Source organism: Metarhizium brunneum, chromosome 3, assembly GCF_013426205.1.
Source record: "Metarhizium brunneum chromosome 3, complete sequence".
Classification (NCBI taxonomy): domain Eukaryota; kingdom Fungi; phylum Ascomycota; class Sordariomycetes; order Hypocreales; family Clavicipitaceae; genus Metarhizium; species Metarhizium brunneum.
The window spans coordinates 4421034-4435485 of NC_089424.1; the positions used below are offsets into that span (position 1 = coordinate 4421034).

General features: G+C 50.6%; 4 protein-coding genes across 4 annotated transcripts; 2 read left to right on the top strand and 2 right to left on the bottom strand.

Moving 5' to 3' along the window:
• Positions 1 to 215: 215 nt before the first annotated feature.
• G6M90_00g065980 (uncharacterized protein) lies at positions 216 to 2394 on the top strand (the record flags this gene model as incomplete). Its single annotated transcript, XM_014684689.1, has 2 exons — positions 216 to 1041; positions 1094 to 2394. The coding sequence occupies 2 exons, from the start codon at positions 216 to 218 to the stop codon at positions 2392 to 2394; spliced, it is 2127 nt and encodes a 708-aa protein (XP_014540175.1).
• A 577-nt stretch (positions 2395 to 2971) lies between these two features.
• G6M90_00g065990 (uncharacterized protein) lies at positions 2972 to 4471 on the top strand (the record flags this gene model as incomplete). Its single annotated transcript, XM_014684688.1, has 1 exon — positions 2972 to 4471. The coding sequence occupies one exon, from the start codon at positions 2972 to 2974 to the stop codon at positions 4469 to 4471; it is 1500 nt and encodes a 499-aa protein (XP_014540174.1).
• Positions 4472 to 4556: 85 nt separating this feature from the next.
• On the bottom strand, positions 4557 to 7364 carry G6M90_00g066000 (uncharacterized protein; the record flags this gene model as incomplete). Its single annotated transcript, XM_014684687.2, has 7 exons — positions 4557 to 5137; positions 5205 to 5512; positions 5584 to 5922; positions 5984 to 6216; positions 6276 to 6931; positions 7006 to 7086; positions 7232 to 7364. The coding sequence occupies 7 exons, from the start codon at positions 7362 to 7364 to the stop codon at positions 4557 to 4559; spliced, it is 2331 nt and encodes a 776-aa protein (XP_014540173.2).
• Positions 7365 to 11025: 3661 nt separating this feature from the next.
• On the bottom strand, positions 11026 to 13293 carry G6M90_00g066010 (uncharacterized protein; the record flags this gene model as incomplete). The annotated part of the gene is made up of 12 exons (XM_066130813.1): positions 11026 to 11375; positions 11431 to 11518; positions 11574 to 11657; positions 11711 to 11793; positions 11846 to 11906; positions 11964 to 12045; positions 12112 to 12354; positions 12407 to 12488; positions 12560 to 12674; positions 12728 to 12824; positions 12885 to 13001; positions 13061 to 13293. 12 exons carry the CDS (start codon positions 13291 to 13293, stop codon positions 11026 to 11028), a joined length of 1635 nt encoding a protein of 544 aa, XP_065986697.1.
• Between the last annotated feature and the right edge of the window lie 1159 nt (positions 13294 to 14452).

Below are 14452 nucleotides of genomic sequence, written 5' to 3' on the forward strand. Positions count from 1 at the left end.
ACCCCTCCGGAGTCCGGTGCGGAGAGGAGCAAACATGCGGGGATGAGCGCAGGGGTAGGAGAATCCGTCATGATCAAGTTCCGTCGGATAATAACTTGTAGGAATGACGATGAATTGATTGTGTCGTCCACGACATTAATGCGGCAGAAGCCGACTGCGCGTCAGCATCATGCCATCGTGAATGAGACAAGACAAGCTGTTTTCTAGTCACCGAAATGCCGTCACTAGCAGGCTTCTCCGACAACCCGCTCGATACAAAGGAAAACGTATCAGCGGCCGCAAGAGCACTTCTCCAACCTCTGCTGCCACACTTTTCCTCCGGCCGGGCTCGAATACGGCTGCCCATCACGTCGGGCGCTCACTTTGACGAGCACGCCGCCGATCTGGAGGGATACGCCCGCCCACTGTGGGTGGTTGCCGCGCTCCTGTCCGACGCTGCCGGGCCAGAGCCCCTTTTGGAGCCATGGATCGCCGGTCTTCGAAACGGCCTCGATCCGTCTCACAAAGAGCACTGGGGCGCAATCGGGGACTGGGATCAACGAATGGTCGAGGCGGAAATCATTTCGTTTGCGCTCCTTGCGGCTCCGGCGTCCTTCTACGAGACCCTGGAGTCAAGCGACAAGAGCAACTTGGTTTGCTGGCTCAAGGGCTTGAACGGCAAGGTGATGCCCGAGAATAACTGGCGCTGGTTCCGCGTTCTGTCCAACCTGGCGCTGATCAAGGTCTGTGGCGTAGAGCACGCGCTGCTGTGGCCGCTCGTTGAGCAGGATCTCGAGACGCTTGAGAGCTTTTACATGGCGGACGGATGGGCTTCCGACGGCGTTTGGCGGGCCGCGGCGGAGGATCCGAGACAAGAGGGCACGGGGGTTGACGCCGCGCGTGGTCGGCACGCAGACTACTACTCGGGGAGCTTTGCCATGCAGTTCAGCCAGCTGATGTACACCAAGTTTGCGGGCGACTTGGATCCCGAGAGGTGCTCCGTGTTTAGACAGCGGGCGAGGCAGTACGCGCGTACGTTCTGGGCCTATTTTGACCAAGACGGTAAGACGAGGCGGTGCGCGATGGAAGATGCAAGGGATTGACTGTAGACTAGGCGCACCGATTCCGTTTGGCCGATCGCTGTGTTACAAGTTCGCCATGGGAGGATTCTACGCGGCGTTTGCCTACTGCGGGCTTTGCGACGACGACGACGACGAGCATACCTCGCACGGGGCCGTCAAGGGAATGCTCCTCCGGCACCTGCGTTGGTGGGCTTCCCACTCGGAGAGCATATTCTGGTCCGACGGCACCCTCAACATTGGCTACTTGTATCCCAACATGTATCTGAGCGAGGATTACAACTCCCCCCAGTCGCCGTACTGGGCGCTCAAGTCCTTGATTGTGGTGGCTCTGCCAGGCGGCGACGCATTCTGGTCGGCCGAGGAGCTGCCGCACCCCCTGAGCCGTGGCCGAGGACGCGAGCACGCCGGGGACAAGGACGTCGTGCCAGTCAGGCCGGCGAGGCAGATTGTATGCAATCACGGCAGGGGGCGGCATCACTTTCTCCTGTCGTCGGGGCAGTTTTGCGTCTGGCCGATGAAGGCAACGCAGGCAAAGTATGCCAAGTTTGCGTATTCCTCCGCCTTTGGCTTCAGTGTGCCTACCGGGCCGCTGGTTGCGCAAATCGCGCCAGACAACACGTTGGCGCTGAGCAAAGACAATGGCGACACGTGGACGGTGCGCTGGGTATCTACGGGTGAGACCAGGTTTGTCTCGGTTCCCATCTCTATAAGCGGCAGCCCGCCGCAACACACCACGGCGCTGGTCAGTCGTTGGAAGCCGTGGCCGACCGGGTCGGTGCAAGTCGAGACGACGCTGGTTCCGCCGTGCTCAGCGTGGCCGGACTGGCACGTTAGAGTACATCGTATCTGCGCCGGCAACGATGCGTCCCTCCTCTCGCTGGACGCCGTCGAGGGCGGCTTTGCCATTGATGGCAGACAAAAGGCGAACCGGCGCATCATCCCAAAACGCCAAGGGGACGCTGGCCAAACATTGATGTCGTTGGGCCTGCGGGACGGCGAGGTCGCATTAGAGACGCCAGACTCGTCTCTGGTACTATCATCGGCCGGAGCAAGCGGCATCGCCAACCTGGCTCCTTTGTCTCTGCCATCTCTGCGATCCGTGGGGGAGGTATTGAAGCCGGACCCCAACACCAATTTAATGACAACCAGGACTTTGCTGCCAACGATCAAGCACTCTGGACCGAGTTGGCCCAAGGAAGATGTCGTTATCGTAACAGGCGTCTTTGCTATCCACGATGAGAAAAACGCAATGACCCTGGCAGAGATTGAGGAGCGGTGGTCGCGCCGCCCATGCGTCAAATACAAGGCCGAGTCTGGGCTGAGCCTGAGCTGACGAGACTTGTGCCGGCCACATACAGTAGATTAGCCACTAGTGTCAAATAATGGAACTTGGCTTTGCTCAATGAGCTCGGTAGTTTTTTTTAGTTTTTTTTTTCTCGTAGGATCAAGTAGCGCAGGTTTTTACCCGACACCAAAACCTATGTACATGTGGCAATGTCGTGACACGTCGCGGGTAACACCAGACATCAGGTCATGGGCCGGGGCACATGCGAAGCAACGTTTGACAGACTATTGACTCCGGAGTCCAGACCATCAACCGTACCGTAATTGGCGACTGCATGGGTCGGACGGCGGGCCGCCAATTCAAATGGCCTCGTATTACGACCATGCGGCAACGGAGGGTTGTCGGTGTTCTGCCCGAAGGCCCGCTTCCCCAGTGTCTTTCCCCAACCTACATATGCCACGATATGGAGTCAAGCAAGTACCGGCATCGTAGTTTTGTAACTTGTGCGACGGTGACAAACAGCTATAATTGTGGAATCACCTCATCGTTTGAATCATCGGGGCCGGCTCGCTAGTCGTCATCCGATGATATTTTGCCAGCGTCTGTCTTTGCCAGCCAGCCAGCCATGCAACCGACTTCACTCAGGACCGCATCTGCCGCGGCACTCTTGACCTTGCTCACGTTGGGGTCGGCGCAGGGCAAGCAATACTATGTAGACTGCTCCCGACCCGACGCGGGCGAAGGAAGCCAGCACAAGCCATGGAACAGCCTCCAGAAGGTCAATTCGCCAACCTTTGCTCCCGGGGACGTCATTGCCTTCAAGGCCGGCACCACCTGCACCGGGACACTATCACCCAAGGGGGTCGGCACGGCAGACGCGGCTATTCGCATCACCAAGTACACCACCGCCGGCGCCGCGGACAACAACCCTAACCCCATCATCAACGGAACGGGGGCCGCCGGCGCCGCCGTCACCCTGACGAACCAGGACCACTGGCAAATCTCCAACCTCACCGTGACAAATCCCGCGTCAGGCCTCGCCGCCCGTCAGGGGATCCACGTCACGGCAAGCGACGGCAAGGCGCACACGGGCATCACAATCGAGCACAACACCGTCCACCACGTCGCGGGACAGACGAACAAGCGCACGCACTCGAAAGACTTTATCCTATCGTGCGGCATCCTCGTCGACACCTCCGGCGCCGGCAGCCGCTACGACGGCGTGCTCGTCCAGCACAATGCCGTGTCGGACTGCGGCGGCGGCGGCATCAAAGTACGCGTCGGGGCCGCAGACAACCTCGGGCACAAGGCGCGCGTGACGCGCAACACAATCCGGGCCTGCGGCGGCGACGGCATCATCATCTCGTACAGCGACTCGCCGCTGATGGACTACAACGTCGCGTCGGACCTGGGCACCGGGGCGTACCCCTTCACGGGCGGCAACTTCGCCGGCATGTGGGTGCTCGGCGACCACAATCCCACCATATCCCACAACGTCGTCTACGGGAGCACCATGTCCGACATCGACAGCGAGGCCTTTGACTGCGACTGGGGCAACACGGGCAACTGCACCGTCGAGTACAACTACAGCCGCGCCAACGCCGGCGGCGCCTTCTTGAACTGCGACGGCTGCGGGCCCCCCGACGCGCCCCCCGGCGGCGCCGACCAGATCGTCCGCTACAACATTTTCGAAAACGACTGCCGCATGTACAGCAACGGCAGGCGGCCCACGCTGTACTTTTACCAAAACGTCATGTACTGCCCCGACGAGGAGAGGGGGTTTGACATTGCCGTCGCGCACAACGCCTACTTCACCAACAACATCTTTGTGGGCAACGGCAAGGCGTCGCTGCCGGCGCGGAGCGACATCCGCTGGCGCTGGAACGTCTTTTACCGCGTCCCGCACCCCACGGACAACGGCATCGAGGCCGACCCCGGGTTTGTAGATCCGGGCAGCGGCGGCAATGACTTGGCCTCGGTCGGGGGGTACAAGCTTCGCAGGGGGTCGCCGGCCCTGGGCAACGGCGCCGTCATCCCGGATAGTGGCGGCGTCGACTTTTTCGGCAACCCCGTGTCTTTTACGCAGAAGCCCAACAGGGGAGCGTACAACGGGCCGGGGCTTTGACGTGAAACTGAATGTGACTGAGAAATACTGCCTTGATAGTCTTGTCATTATAATATACTGCGTAGTGCGTGCCATAGGTAGCCAACTAAGAATCATGTGCCTTCTTCTGTTGCGGTGCGCCCTCCTCGATGAGCCTCCGATCGTGCTCTCTTGCCCGGTGCTCAAGTTTCCGCAGCTCCGCCATCAAGTCGAACCCGTCTGGGCTCTCCGCCGCGCCCCCGGGGGACCTGGCCAGGGTGCTCGCCATCCTTGCGCTGGGCAGCAGCGAGTGCGTACGCGCCAGCGTGTTGTCGCCCAAGAACTCGGGCGAGCCACCGCCGTCCAGCCCTGCCATCCCCAGCCAACTCATGCCGCTGGAGGGAGAGATGGCGCATTGCGGTAGCATGGTGGGCATTTCTCCAAACGGCGACATGAACTGAAGATCTGAAAAGCTGCCGCCCGCCGGCATCAGGGTTTTGGCCGACCACATCTCAGTGGATGACTGCTTCGAGCCGTCGTTGCGGAGGTCTCCCAGTCGGCGTGCGAATTTAGCAGCCGGGTTCTCATCTTGCGTATCTTGCTGCGCATCTTGTCGGCCCTGGTGTAGTCGGCGGGAGATTTCGTCGAGCGCAGCCATGATTGTGCCAACTTCGTCCGCCGGCGGGATGGACTGGTGAGCTGCTTGGCCTTGTGCCCAGGTGTCATGTTAGCGCTGGAAACTCAATATCAATTCCGTCACGGGGCTGTCTCATACTGAGGAATAGTTCACCGGCAATGTACAGACAAAAGACAAATTGGTGCGGCGGGATTCCATCGCTGGCATCCAGGTAGCGATTCGCAATCCTGTTCATCTTGATGGCGGCCATGACACAGGCCTCTCGCGATGCGGCGGACACGAGCACCGACAGCCAAGCCCGCGACGACGCCGGCGGATAGGCGAGTCGCCGGTGCAGGACGATGATGGCCGCATTGTGCGTCATGTGTGCGAGCGCCAGGTTTGGGTCAATGTAGCCGTCGACGACGCGCACGTCACGCCAGCGATGCGTCAGGCACAACTCCCATCTGCGCGTCGGGCCCGTCAGCAATACAACTCGTCTGATGCTAGAAGCTGCTCGTTCGCGGTCCCGACCTACTGCAAAAGCCTCGAGTCAAGGTGCCGGAACTTGTTCAGCCAGCTGGAAAGCTGCGAAGCCTTGTTCAGCTCCACGGGGTGGCGCGCGTGAAACTTTGTCACGAGGAAGAGCGACTCGCTTGCTTCGATCGTGTAGGCAAGGCCGCCGATTCCACTGGGCTGCTCCGTGTCGGCATAGGCCGGCGGAAACGGGGGCTCGGGTTCCTGGGCGTCGGTCTCGTCGGCGCCTTGTTCGTGCGTCTTGAAGAAGGACGTCTCAACGCGCAGGTCCTGCTCCCACCGGTAGCCGTCGCACGGCAGCCGCCTCCGGATATTCTTGCTCGGTATGCCCGGGGCGGCTCTGTGTCCGTGTTAGCCTGGGGAACAACGCCGGCCAAAGGCAAAGCATTCGCTATCTGTACCCCGAGGTGATGCTGCAGAAACGGTCCATCAAGAAGGCGGCCCAAAACACCCGACGGCGCTCCTCTACCTCCAGCCAGGCATGGGCCGCCTCCAGAGTGGGCGCAGGTCTCGAAAAGTAGTCGGAGAATCCTTCCCTGCGCATGGGCTCCTCTGAATAGAGCTGCAGCGCGTCAATCTTACGGCTTATAATGGCGACAAGTGACCATGGCGATGCGCTGAGGCCTCGTTTCATCTGCCATGGTGGTTAGTTAGAACTCCGGTGTGTTTGTGGCACGCGCCTGGTATGCGTACAGAATCAAATGTCACCAGCATCAGCGCCTGGATAGATTCTTTTGCGTTGCTCTCGATGGCTGAGGTGATGACATTCTGCCGACAGAGCGAAGCATATTGCCTCATTTCTTGCTGCTGCTCCTGCTGCTCCTCTGAGTCTGCGTCACCGTGACTAAGCAGAAAGTGAGAGGCGACGGCAACAATGGCCTGGACAAGTAGAGACACCCCAGCCGGTCGATTGGGATCCCGCACTCGTCTAAGAAAAGTTGCGGCATGTAGCACGGGCACCCACGGATGGACATACTTGAAGTACATGTCCAGAATAGTCTCCAGCTCCCTTGATGGAGGGATCTGCTGGCACATGTCAACAGCACCGGCCGTGATACGTTCCTGGGGTCCTTCCACGGGGACAAAAACATCGTGTGACGTCCGCTTTCGCTTGGATCCTATTGCGCTCCGCGGTTCGTCTACTCTTCCTTCTTCCTCGGAGCCGTCCCCCGACACGACGGGGTTGTTCGCCACGGCGCAGAAACTTCTTTTTAGCTTGTTCGTGTATGTCACAAATGAGTCGGCTACCCGGCCCGTGGAACTGGGCATGATCGGTGCAGTAGCATCTCTGGCTTGCCATAGTTGCTGAAGTAGGATCCCTTGACCAAGAAACATGTTTTCAATCGTGTCTGTCACGGCACAATTAGCACGGCCAGGCCAGGAGTTGTCGAGTACCTGCATATGTAGACTTGCAAACGCGCACCTATTCTCTGGTTTAAGCGTTCAATGACTCCAGTTTTGATGCCGCCTTTGAGCCTCTTGTCCTCGTACACACAGTCCACGCCTAAGACTTGGATGAGAATTCCGTCCCCTCAAGCAACACCTGGTGGTCACTTGCCTGACTTGACACATTGTGAGCACGGCTGGTTTCTGGAACATTTGGACTTTTTTTTCCGGCACGATTGACATCTAGCGGCCGGCGTCAGCACCTTGGCCATTGAATGTGTTGGGGCGCTCGTACGCTGAGGTCTCTTCTTGGTTGGGCACATCATTGCGGGCGTGGAGCGCAAACGAATCCTCGGCTTCCATATCGAGAGGCGCAGCTTCTGTTGTAGTTGCCATGCTTATGCTGGGGTTCTACAGCGCGGGGGTGATGTGATGGCGATTTGACAGTTGGGATGAGAGGTACTCACAGGACCGATAGGCGTCGATGGACCCACGATGCAAGTGACTAATAATTGGTAATTAAGTTTTTTTTTACTTAATTAGCTATAAAATTCTAAGAGAATTAAAAAATATTAAATAAGTAATATTTATTTTTAATAATTTTTAATAAAATAAATAAAGCTAGTTAATTACCTGGACTTATTAATAATATAATCAGGTAATTATACTTAATTTAATTTAATAATAATATAAAATATAAAAAAAATACTAAGTATATATATAATAATATATTAAATTTATTAACTTAAAAGATAATTTATAATTTTATATATTTAAAAAGGCTATTTAGAAAAGGTAAAACTAATAATATAAATTTAATTATTTTTTAGTATTATATTTTAGTTTAATATTTATAAACGTTTGCCAGCCACCTTATTTTATCAGGGTAGCTGGCCAGCCTCTTAACTAGTAATATTAATAATTTTATAACATCTCGTAATTACGTCAAGTCTACTTGTTCAACTAATAGAGGCAGCCTTATCCGACAGCTACAGACTCTTTCCATAAATGCTTCTGGAGTTTTCATTGAGGAATTCAGGTCTCCTCTTATTTTCAGTCGTTCTTCTTCATCACATAACTTGACCTCATTCATCTTTGGAGTTGGTCGATTCTCGCGGATACGCTTTATTTATCTCAGCTGCAGAAGAATCCGTAGATTGCCTATATACTCTATCCCGGCTTCAATTAGCACAGTACAGCAGCTGAGCGTTAAAACAAGAATGTGCCGCTGAACAAGCAGTAAATGTTATACGCTTACCTATTTTCTTTGCCATCTTAGACACTCTCCGCACTTGTCCCTCATCCCTGGCCCATGGAAAAGCGAGGGATCGAAGAAACCGCAACATTCTTGTCGTCAAGCACGCCGCCATAGTTGCTTGATTCTTGGGCTTCTGTGACACGCTAAATTGCTTATCGCCAATTTTGACATCCAGCCTTTCAGACGATGAACAAATAGTCATGACTTATATTAAGAGGAGGTCACACAGGGGGTCTCTTAGGAGTTGTGCAAGGCATTCCTTGGCCGTTTCGTAATCCGCCAACACTTTCCAGTCTCCTTGGGCAAATGTATGTCGGTGAGCCTTAGATCCGTCCTCAACGATCTGTGGGATCTTACAAAATGGAATTGTAGACCCAAAGTTAATAATTCGCTGTGGCTTATTGTCAACCCGAAGCGTTTCCGGTTGTCCGTCGTTGATGTCCAACCATCTAAAGTGATCCTCTTGCTCGCACGTGAGGTAGTTAGGCAATCCGGTCAGGTAGGTGTCGCCTCCAAGTACCCATCTTTTCTCATGATGAAATTGGTAGTCGTTCTGACTGGAATCCCACTGAACAACACCAGACAGAAATGCACGGCTGACGCCAGGCTGATCCGCCTTTTCCTGCTTACGAAATAGGTTATTCCCGTTATAATGTGGGGTGATCCAGAAGATTGGTAATGCATGTCTACCAAGCGATTGCTTCCATTTATCAGCCGCGACGCGGCTGACCGAAGTGCATATAGGCTGATAGAAATTTCGAGCTAGCTGCCTGTAGAAACAGTAGTCCCAGAATGTGCGCCCGAAGCGGCTTTATCCAGGCTTGTCAGCAATCAATATTAATTGGGAAGACTAGTATGGATATTGATATCGAAGATTTAGCCAATATTGAGGTTAATATTGATAATTTATTGATCAGAAGCCAGTGATTTTCACCACCACAATAGCTTGCAGCTGTCCGGATATTCATTACTGTGACGAGTTGTCACAGTCGAAGATATCAATGTCATTGCCGCAGGTCGCTGAATGACTAATAACTTCATTATGTTTGCCTGTGAGTACATGCAGAACTTGAATACGATTATTCTTATTCTAATTCCCTAAAAGCTCTGCCATCTCCACAATCCAAGCACCTAGCCTTGCCCTATCCTAAGGCATGGTATATCTAACACCCTAAAAAGACATGTTCTGCCTCGTCTGATAGTAGTAGGATAGAGAGGATGTTAATGGCTATTTTGTGGAGATAAGGATACTCTAGTCTCTGTTCTTCTTTATACCACTATTGTAAAGGGGAGCAAGCAATCTTCTGTTACGAACTTCTCAAATTTATCCTCATTGTCGTCCTTAGTAACATTAAGCTCTTGCGCAAGCTTCTTAAACTCTGAGAGCTCACGGCTATCGTCCACCTTGATACCTACATTTTCTTCAGGTGGCAGATCTTTGTACTTTACCCAGATTTTACTGGCAGCTTTAAGGGCTGGCCCACACTAAGATGAATCCCAATTAAGGTTGATATACTTTTTACGCCGCATAGGGTGGAGGAGGAAAGCAGTAGTATAGGCGGGAGCTTCGTCGGAAGATGTGTAGTACTTTTGAGGACGTACCAGCCCATATTAATGGAGTTACCTATATAGGAGTTATGGGCGTATTTAGCCTGTATCTATTAGTGACATAAATTGATACTAATAAGTTGCTGAGTACTTGTTAACGGCGTACGTTCGCTTGTCCGTAATGCTTAAAAAGTACATCCATTGTCCAGAGTGCCTGATTAAGAGATAACTATTTTGACTCTTGAATAAGCGTTGCTTGAGAGAAGGGCTGCAGGAACTCTAGTGTTATTTTAAGAGTCTCCTAATCTTGAGGCGAGAGAACTGCAGTGCTAAGCTTTTTATAGTGGTTATAATAGAATATTATTAGCTTTCCTTGCTTCTTGACCGCCGTTTTAATGAGGTTAAACGATGAATTCCATCATATAATATTATTAATTCCTAATGTTTTGCCCGCTAGCCTCTCCTATTTATCTAAAAGGATTAATAAGGAGCGAATAAAGACGACTATAGTAGAAAGATTACTAGGTGCACTAATTGGCTGCTATCCAGCCTTATTTGCTTGTCGTTTCTTCTTGCTTTTCTTACCTTGCTTCTCTTAAAGATGTTCTTGCAATGCCTCTACGACAGCGAGGTCTGCCTCTTCCTTTGTAGCATCAATGGCAGCTTTAAGTGCTTCGATAGTGCTTGCGAAAAGAAAGGCTTTAAGAGAGAGATTGATGATATGGCCACAGCAACGAATACGGCGCTTCTTGCCATCAAATTCAATCCCTAGTTTGATAAGCTCTCTTCTAATGGCCGCAACATAGGTGTTATTACTCAAAGCATGACACCCAATAATATATCCAGTCTTCTCGGCAACCTTATTAATATTGATAAGCCAATATTGCTGACAAGTCTGGATTCGTGATCACGTATTGCCTTTTTAAAGGCCACTTGTCACAAAATAAGTACATAATCTGTCAGAGAATATTTGGCTCTGCTATAATAATAGGCAAGCTTCGAAATCGATCGATTTCGAAGCTTGACAATAGGTATATTATACAAGGTGTCTAGTATAAATACGCATAAAGAATAAAATAACCACTCTAATATTGAAATGAAGCCAATCACACTTCCATGCAAGCATTTCTCTTGTAATCGACTCCAAATCACCACTCCACAAGTCGCAGGTTGAGCTCCGACTATAAACACCAAAGACGATCCTGCATAGCTGCCTTTAGTGCTTGAAGCTAGCACTCAGACAAATTTGTCTTATTCTGCTTTGGTGAAGAACCTAAGATTAAGGCCAATGTTCGTGGGGCTCGATGGTAAAGCTTTATTGACATCAATCCTGTTCCACCAGTAATTTGGTTTATCAAGAACTTCGTAGACATAGATAGGCTGAGAGTAAGTTGGTGTCTTCTTTGTTAAAAGCCACACATGGCTTTGCTCCTTATAATTTGTAGGCAAAGTTCCATCAGCGATTATATTCCACCAGGGCTCACCATCTTGGTGTCCAAATGTTAACTTGCTGGTACCAGTAACGCCAGGGAATGGGACGCCTTGAATGTTGAATACAGGCGTTGTCTTGCCAATATCTGTGCGTAATTTATCATCGATAACTATAATAGTTAGCAGCCGTAAAGCAAACAATCAAGATGAAGAGATTCTTCGTACGAGTGCTGTTCTTGGGATGGTCTTTGTACTCTGGTTTTGTCCAGTCATACTCTATATTTTGCACAATATATGTAGTAGAGAAGGCGTCCTAGTAAGCGATGAGTTTGCGTGCCGCGTTATAGTCAACGTCCAGTATTGCTTACCATTACAGTTCCAAGAAACGCATCCGGAGATTGGTAAGAAGGCTTGGATGCAGCCTTACTTGGGTCTTTTGAAACATTGGTAATCTAATATATATTCAGTCAGCAAAAATAAAAACGAAATGTACCAAGCCACGTACCCATGTCTTGACTCCATCTTTAGCCTTGATAATGGCGTTCCGTAGCTCTACCTGCTTTTGCTGGAGAGATTCGGGCAATTTGACTAAAGAATCTTAGTTTCAACGGCTTTAGATGTATATCTCGGGTGTACTTACTAGTCTTGAGCATTCGCTGCATGCTATCGTAGTCCGCATAGTCGTTAAACACCGCCCAAGTCTGCCAGAATAAGTTAGATTTTTATATTTCTTGGGCGAGTATATATTAGAAACTTGCCTGCTCAATTGCGTCAGAGTAGTCCAGAGGCTTGAACTCATCTTTAAAGTTGAAAACTTGATCATAGCGCTCGACAAGTGCGCTTTACTCCAAATTAGCACTTGGAATCCCCCCCGGATGTATTCTGTGGACTTACTATCGCTTCCACTGATGTTCCCCAGCTTCTGCAATAAACTTATCAGATATGCTCTTGATATCAAGGAGACTAGCGTCGCCTGACTGCAAGGCTTTGATCTCTCCAAGAACGCCAGACTTGGTATCTTTAGGAGGCGCGCCGACCCAAAACATTTCCGAAATGACTTTTGAGTTCTTCGAAAGAAACTCAGAGGCCTGCTTCATTTCTGTACTAACGGTAACACCGACTCCAAACATGCCAAAAGCTACCTTGGCCCTAGAGGTTTACAAGTCAGCAATTATCCCGAAACTGGAGTAGATGTACCAACTTTGCCTCAAGTTCGTGTTTCTTGGATGACTCGGTAGATTGAATGGATACCTGAGCAAAAAGCGCACCTCCTTCCACGAAATCTAAAACGCTATTAGATATGTTTTAATTCTGGCGCTGGTACGTCAAGACTTGCCGCTAATAAATCGGTCACAGTATCGCTCAGTCGGATTTTTAGCCTCGTTCCACATGAATTTGTACTTGAGATCGGAAGACGGCTGTCGTTTGACGTCCGCTCTTACAATATATGTAAGAGCGCTATTCTCGAACTAAGTGAATGTAAGCATTGTTATACAACTCGTACTTCCGTCCAAAAACTTACAGTAGACTTATCCAGCATTTTGCCGGAGACTTCTACACTATCATCAAGGTACTGGATACCGAGACTAGCGCTAATCCCAAGCTCCTTGATAATTTGCCTATATCATAATATGAGTACTGTATTACAAGTTTATGTATTCGGGCTCATAGGAGCTTACGAATATTCAGTAATTTGAGTCGCTTGATACTCAATCTGGACTTGACCGGGTGCGTTAGTAGGGCCCGTTACGTCTACTGCACCATTCATGCAGCCCTCCTGCAGGTAGGTGTTGTACCTATACTAAGAATTAGCACGCATGTATACAAGGTATTTGCCTGATATCATGTTTCTCACCCTTGACCCAGGGTCAACCCGTCAGAATACGGAACTGTACTGGCTCCAGCCCCAAGATTATTATGCGGATTCTTAAGAGGCTGGCCATTTGAGCCACCGCTAGGCGGGCCCGTGGAGTCGGGAATATTATTATCGATATCGTTAATACCGTCCTCACCAGGCAGTTTTGCAACTGGTTTTGCAGCTGTAATATGAGCAGCAGTCAATGCTGCCACCAAATGAGTGTAACGCATTGTGTAACTAGTACGCAGAATATTCTGCTGTAATGTAAAGGAACTTGTTAATGAGGGAGTGGCAAAGGATGGTGATAAAGTGAGGTTCGGGAAAACTTTGAGAGGAATGAAGCCATTTTTAAATGATTTAATTCTCAATAACTGGTAACCCAAGGAGAAGCTATCTGGAGGTTACTGTATTGCCAGCTCCCTTGGCGTGAACTCATTGCCAGCTACTTTGACGTGACCGTATAGCCAGTTACGCTGACGTGGCCGCATAGCCAGCTGCTCGTGTAGTAACTTGGGTATTGTTTGCCCTCGAGGCAAGCTTGGTGCAGAAACAAAGATTTGGGTTTATGCGAGGTCTGACGATATTGACAAGGCTTTGGTTAATGCCGCATATACCTTATTGTTTCAAGATAATGTGTGTATAATGGCTGAGCGTAGTGGTTATACGTCATCACGCTTGGCAAGAGCATATTTTTGGCACTGTTTACCATAATATCCTCTGAATAGAGACTATTCACTTATCGGCGTTACAGTCGGATTACTTTGCTGCCTTCATATTTGCTCAATAATCGTACGAGGTGTAAAGGCCGTGTAAGCATGGTAACCAGTATCTGTCCATGCTTGGTCTGAATAAGGTTTCGGCACTTGTTACAACAGCCCTACAACTAGTCATTTACAATTGGTGTCTTGACTGCGAAACTAGACGTGACCTGGCACTCTTGGTAAGATTACTGGAGATATAGCATGGTGTATGTCAATGCTGGTGGAGTTATTGGGAACCGGAAAGTGGGCAAACACGAATTGCCGGTAACTCTATGTCCTATGATGTAAGAGGTAGTTGAAGAGTCAAGATAAAAGTCTGGATAAAAGTGGTGCTGCCTGGGTCATTAGGGTAATGCAATTCGTCTTAACCTTCTCACGCTATTTAAACGTTATTCGCTTTATTTTCCGGGGGTTGCCCACAACAATATACCCAACATTATGCGAACAGGGTCCGAAGAGACGGTCTGTCGTGCCAAACCATGGTAGGTTCTGCTGAAAACGATAGCCCGGACCGATCCTGGCCCAAACGCGGCACTGCGAAGTAAACCAGACTCGTGTTAATGCCTCTCGGCATAGAAGGGCACAGTATCGGGAAAGCCTCAGAATGTATATGCCGTAGCTAGAGATG